Here is a 7,500-nt window from a genome sequence, read left to right on the forward strand (position 1 = left end):
GTATGTGTATGTGCGTGTCTGTGTGTGTGTGTGTTTGTGTGTGTGTTTGTGTGTGTGTGTGTGTGTGTGTGTGTGTGTGTGTGTGTGTGTGTGTGTGTGTGTGTGTGTGTCTGTGTGTGTGTGTGTGTGTGTGTGCACATCGTGAGGACTACATATACAATAAACCAATCGTCATCCATTTATACGCTAATTTGAAATGAATGATTTCAGCTATGTTAAAATCTACGATAACACTATAATCCTACCCGAACTTAAAAGACTGTGCTTCTATCCCGTGGATTTCGTCCGGATGAATATAGAGCAAAAATATAGGGCTGTGAAGTAACTTTCCAGGAATTCACAAACAGCACATCATAAGCGAGGGTGTTCAGGCGCAACAGAAAACGGGACTCACCGTAGCAGAAAAGGCGCTCAGCGAAGGCGGCGATTAGCACGAAAAATTCCCTCTCCAGCGCCACCTCCGGCAGAGGCACGAGCTCCTTCAGGCGATCCAGCTGCGCCTCCTTCAGCTGGGCTCCGAGGGCGTCTCCGAGGGCGGGGCCGAAGTCCTCAACCAGGACTCGCACCTCGCGGATGCTCTGGGATAGGGCGAGGCAGGGGACGGAATTACGGGTGCGGAGATTTCTCGTCCTTTCTCTCTCTTCCTCTCTGTCTCTCTGACTCTGTCTCTCTCTTTCTCTCTCTCTTTTTCTCTCTTTCTCTCTCTCTCTTTCTCTCTTTCTCTCTCTCTTTCTCTCTCTCTCTTTCTCTCTTTATCTTCTCTCACTCTATCTTCGTCTCTCTCTCATCTCTCTTCTCTCGCTCTCTCCATCTCTTTCTCTCCTCGGGCATCTCACTCTCTCCACCTCTCTCTCTCTCTCTCTCGTCTCATCTCTCTCTCTCTCTCACTCTCTACTCTCTCTCTCTCTCTCTCTCTCTCTTTAATCTCTCTTTTCACGGCAATACTCTCCCTAGTCCCCCCCTCCTCTCTCTCTCTCTCTCTCTCTCTCTCTCTCTCTCTCTCTCTCTCTCTTCTCTCTCTCTCTCTCTTCTCTCTCTCTCTCCTTTATCTCTCTTTCACGCAATCACTCTCCATATCCCCCCCCTTCTCTCTCTCTCTCTCTCTTTCTTTCTCTCTCTCTCTCTCTCTCTCTCTCTCTCTCTCTCTCTTCTCTCTCTCTCTCTCTCTCTCTCTCTCTCTCTCTCTCTCTCTTCCTCCCCTTCCCCTTCCCCTTCCCTTCCCCCCCCCTCCTCCACTTCACTCCCCCCTCCCCACTCCCCTCCCCCTCCCCTGCCCCCCTCTTTCTCTCTCCCTCCCTCCCCCTCTCATATCCCTCTCTCTCCCTCTCTTTTTGCCTTACCTCAAGATCCCTATTCCTGGTAAACACTAAGGAATAGAGCTGTCTTCGAGAAGTTATCAACTGCATGTATTTTCTCAGGTATTCGAAGGATGTCAAGCCTGGTATGTGAATATATCTCGAAATTAATACAAACCGTAAAATCAATGAGGATAATTACGTGTTGGATAATCGATTAAAAATAAAAGGATAATAATCATTAGTACAGACAAAAAGATATATGATGAGATGATAATTATAAATGATAGTACATGAATGCTATGGATGGAAAAAGAGGCTTACAGTTTTAGACATGGTTATAGGATATTAAATCGTTGGTCTATCTGTTCCGGTAATTTTAGACTATATAATGTTGCTTTTAAATAACCTCTGCAAGCACTTTGTTAAATGTCTATTCTAGAAAATGGCGTTAGAGTTAGAGATTTAGACATAAAAGATGTGATGAATATTACTTGTGTATGGCTGTGTGTGTATTATTCATATACTGATGATATATGTAAATTTTGGTCATATGTAAATATTTTTTACAATAAAACAGCTACAAGTCTATCTATCGATCTATCTATCTATCCATCCATCCATCCATCTATATATCTATCTATATATAAATAAATATCCATCTATCAAGCTAGCTATGTATCTCTCTCTCTTTCTTTCTTTCTTTCTTTCTCTCTCTCTCTCTCTCTCTCTCTCTCTCTCTCTATCTCTCTCTCTCTCTTTCTTTCTTTCTTTCTCTCTCTCTCTCTCTATCTATCTATCTATCTATCTATCTATCTATTTATCTATCTATCTATCTATCTATCTATCTATATATATATCTGTCTGACTCTATCTATCAATCAGACTGTCTATATCTCTCCATCCCTCTATCTATACCTATCTATCTAAACATCTCTATTTATAAACCAACTATTCCACCTATCTATTCCATCTATCCACAACCCAACACCTAGAAAACCCATCATAAAACCGTCCCAGATACCGACCAACCAGCCTGTTCATCTGCACAGGGAGGGTGAACACGGCCGCCCTGTGCGAGGGACTCCGCGGTAGACTGAGCCAGAAGACTTCCGCCTCCGTCAGGTTGGTGGCTGGTCCTCCTCCGAGAGCCTCCTGCAGCTTGGCCAGTTCGGAGCCGTCTTCAGGAGGATGGCTGTCTCCGAGGAATTGCTTTTTTGGGGGGAGAGAAGGGGAGGCGGGGTCAGAGGTAGGGGAGTTGATGGGGGAGTGGGAGGGAGGGAGGGAGGGAGGGAGGGAGGGAGGGAGGAGAGAGAGAGAGAGAGAGAGAGAGAGAGAGAGAGAGAGAGAGAGAGAGAGAGAGGGAGGGTGGGAGGGAGGGAAGGAGAGAGGGATAAAGAGAGGGAGGGAGAGTGGGGAAAGAGGGAGAGAGGGAAAGAAAAAGAAAGGAAGAGGTAGATAGGTAGAGATAGAGATAAATACAGAGCGAGAGAGAGAGAGAGAGAGAGAGAGAGAGAGAGAGAGAGAGAGAGAGAGAGAGAGAGAGAGAGAGAGAGAGAGAGAGTGAGAGAGAGAGAGAGAGAGAGAGAAAAAAAAAACTTTTGCTTGTGGGACTTTTTTGGTGGTGGTGGGGGGGGGGGGGGGGGGAAGATCATTTCATTGCTTGCCATCGATTAATGAGCTTAATAACAGAAATAGAAACAACAATAGTAATTAAATCTCCTTTTTTATCAACTGTTCTTTTACATCTCTTGTTCTGAACGGCCATTATCATAATCGTGTAATTTAAGATAATTCCCATTATCTTAAATACATCTTTTCCCCTTTCTTGTAAAACCTTAACCCCCCCCCCCCCCCAAGAAAAAAAAAACGACCCTCACCTTCGGGTCATACGAAAGAGGGTCGTGCAGTCTCCGATGCGCCGAGGACGACTTGGATGAGCGAGCGGACGTCGGCTTCGAGGAGTGGGCGCTGCCGGACCGACGACCTGACCCCGCGCGGCTGTCGTTCACTGTCGAGACCTGGGGGGGGGGCGGAAGGGGATAGGTTGGGGGATGGGGGGGGAGGGGATGGGAGGGAGGAGAGGGGAAGGGGGGTGGGAGGAAGGTGGAGGAGGGGAGTGAAGGAGAGGGGGAGAGAGGAAGGGGGACGGAAGGGGATAGGTTGGGGGAGGGGGGGAGGGGAAGAGGAGAGGGGGAGAGAGAGAAGGGGGTAGGTTAGGGGAGGGGGGGAGGGGGAGGAGGACAGGGGAAGGGGGGATGGGGGGAGGAGGGGGTAGGAGGAGGGAAGTGAAGGAGAGGGGGAGAGAGGAAGGGGGTAGGTTGGGGGAGGGGAGGGAGGGTGAGAAGGAGAGGGGAAGGGGGGTGGGAGGAAGGTGGAGGAGGGGAGTGAAGGAGAGAGGGAGAGAGAGGAAGGGGGTAGGTTGGGGGAGGGGAGGTAGGGGAGGGGAAGGGGGGTGGGAGAAGGGGGTAGGAGGAGGGAAGAGAGAAAGGGGAACAGAAGGGGATAGGTTGGGGGAGGAGGAGAGTGGAAGGGGGGGAGGAGGGGGGAGGAGGGGGGTGAAGAAGAGGGGGAGAGAGGAAAGCGGTAGGTTGAGGGAGGGGAGGGAGAGGAGGAGGAGAGGGAAAGGGGGAGGGAGGGTGGAGGAGGGGGTAGGAGGAAGGGAGTGAAGGAGAGGGAGAGAGAGGAAGGGGGTAAGAAGGTGAAGAGGGAAGAGGAAGGGGTAGGAGGGGGAAGAAGAGTAGAAGACGGCAATAAGGGAGCGGAGGGATAGGTAAGGGAACACGAGAGGATAAGGAGGGAATGAGGTGGGGGCAAGGAGGGGGAAAGAAGGGGAGATACAGGAGGTGTGGAAAAAGAGTGAGATAAGAGTAGCGAATTGGGTGGAAGAAAGGGAATAAGAAGGAGAATGATGATGAGGGGAAATTGTTCAGGGACAAAGAGGGGCGAGAGAGGCAGGGGCCGGAGGTGCGGGGGATGCGGGGGTGGGGGGGGGAGAACCGCAGATTAGAAAACGATAATGTTTTGTGGTAATAATGAAAGGGTGATGATGATGGTGGTAATCGGGTAATGAGGATAATGATAATAACCGTAACGATAATAACGATAAGTGCAATAACGATATCAATGATAAGGAAGATGATAGTGGCGAATATAATAATAATAATTCAAAGAATAATGTTAGGCTTATCAGTGATGATGATGCCGACGATAGTGACATATCACTTTTACAATCACCGTGATCATCATAGTCATACTTAACTAACAGCAGCAGTAATAATGATAACAATGAAATTGGTGATGGTAATCAAGGTGTGTGTGTGTGTGTGTGTGTGTGTGTGTGTGTGTGTGTGTGTGTCTGTTGTGTGTCTGTATGTGTGTCTGTATGTGTGTGTATGTGCCTGTATGTACATCTATACGTGCATGTGTGTATAAGTATGTACGTATATATGCATGCGTGTGTGTCGCCTATGCGTGTGTGTCTGAGCACATGTGAGCGATCGTGACGCAGGTTCTCACCCCAGTCTGCCCGGGGTCGTCGAGTCCGCCCTCCGCGCCCTTTTTTTTGCCTCCTCGTCGTGGGCGTCGTTTGGCCGGCCTCTTCTCGCCTCCCAGGCCCGAGTCTTCGCTGTCCTACAAGGGGAGAGGGTGAATAGGTCTTAGAATATGTGATTAATTCGTGTATTAGAAGCTGTAGAAGATTTACGTACTTCTGCATGTCGTCTGAAAAAGATTAAATTCTCAATGTGAATGGTTGCTAAAGTTATTAATTCCACAGGAGAGTTTTTACGGTTGGCTATTCAATATTGCACTAAGATAAACGTTGTGAAAAAAGAGGTCACATGGAATTTAAAAAAAAAAAAAAAAAAATAGGTATATATTCGGACAACAGACTATGCTAACCGTCATTCAATCTCCTCGAGAGCGTTAGTTCTATCTACCTACACAGAAGCAGAAACCAATCTCTCTTCGATCATTATTACCTTATCTAACCACAATTACAAGCAAACCAATATATTGATCGTACGTATCACCAGTCCATCGACCTGGATTTTTTTCCTCAGTTAACGCCAATTCTCTTAGTTACAGGTACCCACAACATAGTATTTCCCTTCAGATACCGTAAATTCATTTACTCAAAAGTATCCATGTAAAACATGTGTGAGTGCATTTAATCTACTTAAAACTCTCAGTTTTTTTTTCTCAGTTAGCGTCAATTCGTGTACCTAAAAACACGCACATAAAACATCTTTTCTCTATCAACCTAAGCTCATCTATCTAAAAACATCAACGCAAACCAATTTTTTTCTCTCAGTCAGCATAATCAATTTATCTACTTCAAAACACCCATATAAACCAACATTTTTTTCTCTCATTTATCGTCAACTCATCTACTTGAAAATGCCTGCATAAAGCAGGCATTTCATCCACAACCAAACACGCCCACAAAGCAACTCCATCAACCCTTTTCTCCGCCACACCTGCACGAGCGAAGGGAACAGGTCGTCGAGCGTCTCGGACCAAGAGGAATTAAGCGGAGGAAGCAGGCTGTAGTAGTTCCTCTCCGCCGTGATTACAGCCGAAGCCGCCTGGAAGAACTTCGACCTCGGGGGCGTGTCCTGAGGCACGGGGGGGAGGAGGAGAGAGGAGGGGGAAGGCGAAGGGGAGGGCGACGGCGAAGAGTCTGCGGAGCTTTCTTTTTGGTCTTTCCTGTCTTTAAGCTTTTTGAATTTCTTCATCGCCGCCTTCAGCTTCTTGGTTTTGCTCGGCGGCGAGGGCGGCGAAGGGGGCTCCTCGGGCGCCGGGGCCTCGGGCTGACCTGACACCGTTTTGAGGCGGGACGTGACCTCGTACCAGAAGGCCGTGTTGCGGTTTAGGGACACCAGGAGCTCTTGCTTGAGGTCGCGTCGCTGGGCGTCCTTCTTCTTCGAGGCGGTCCTCTTGCGCTTCTTCTTCTTCTTCTTCTTCGCCTCTTGTGTCCTGGAAGCCGCGCCCCTCCTTCGGCTCTCGGGGATCTGCAGCTTGAGCAGCTCGCTGAGGATGTCGCTCTCGAGGAAATCCGTCTTGGCAAGCTCTTCGTCGACGGGCTCAGGCTGCGCCGTCTCCTGGCTCTTGGCTTTCTTCTTTCTCTTCCCCTTCCCCTTCTTCTTCTTCTTTGTCTTCGTCTTCTTCTCCCGCGCTTCGTCGTCTTCGCTCTCGGAATCCGAAGTGTCCGAGTCTGAGGAATCGTAGTCGAGTCTGTCTCTCATGTCTCTCGAGAACATTCTCTCGACGATGTTCTGCGAGCCCAGGCTGGTCGCGGGCAGCACTCTCGGGCCTTTGCTCGTCGAGGGCACCGGCGGAGGCAAGGAGAAGGTCTTCGTGACAGCCGTTTTCCTTCCCCTTCAGATCCGAATTCACCTTCTTGGCCTGTTGGACGGGCTTCCGGGGCCTCTCCACTGAAGGAGCCACTTTGCTTACGCTTTCAGGAGACTTTTCCTGCTCACGCGATGGCAATTTCGGTGTTTCTGGAGGAGAGTTTTTGGGTTTGGAATTCACAGTCACATGTGAACTTTCTGTAGCAGGTAAGCTCGACTTCCCTGTCACTATAAATTCTGTTTGGCGCATTTCCGTTTGCTCTGTGGCCGCGGGTATCTGGGGCAAGACCGAATATTCTTTCTGTTGAATGGAGTCCTTAAGAGGTGACGTCATTTCTATGGTCACGTGTCCGTCTGCACTCTCGAGTTTTTCTGGGATCTTACTGTGATCTTCTTTCAATGGCTGAGGCTCGCCGGATCTTGGATATATCATGATACCCCTTGCAATTATTTCACAATTTTGATTATACCTACTTCGACAGAGCTTGTTGTTGGAAGTGCTTGATGCCAGAGACCCGGTGGTCGAGACTGTCCTCCGGGGAAGAACAGGGAACTGCCACGACGTGCTCTCGGTCTGCGGGAGTTCGCTGCTGAGGACCTGCCACCGGTCGAGGACCCACTGAGGACTGGCGATTGCCCTGGCGATTTCTTTGCTTTCTAGACTGTTTTCTCCTTCCCTCTGGCGCTGAATTTCCAGAATTTCCGTCTTGTATTTCCGGAACTCCATCATCTTCGGGGGGTTCGACTTTCTTTTCCTTTTTGCATAGGACGATTTTCCACTCGTTGATAGGCATGACGGATTCTCTCTTTTTGTCGCCTTTGGGATGCGAAAGTGCGGGATTATCGAC

General features: G+C 48.9%; 1 protein-coding gene across 1 annotated transcript in view; it reads right to left on the reverse strand.

The window, feature by feature from the left end:
• LOC125040003 overlaps positions 1 to 7,500 on the reverse strand; it is a 46,744-nt gene that overhangs the window by 7,818 nt on the left and 31,426 nt on the right. Inside the window, exons 5-7 of the mRNA XM_047634411.1 lie at positions 4,815 to 4,928; positions 3,176 to 3,316; positions 2,324 to 2,507 (exon numbers count right to left, since the gene is read on the reverse strand). Of these exons, the coding sequence (XP_047490367.1) occupies positions 2,324 to 2,507; positions 3,176 to 3,316; positions 4,815 to 4,928 (439 nt within the window). The remainder of the gene's footprint in view (positions 1 to 2,323; positions 2,508 to 3,175; positions 3,317 to 4,814; positions 4,929 to 7,500) is intronic.

Source organism: Penaeus chinensis, chromosome 28, assembly GCF_019202785.1.
Source record: "Penaeus chinensis breed Huanghai No. 1 chromosome 28, ASM1920278v2, whole genome shotgun sequence".
NCBI classification, from domain to species: domain Eukaryota; kingdom Metazoa; phylum Arthropoda; class Malacostraca; order Decapoda; family Penaeidae; genus Penaeus; species Penaeus chinensis.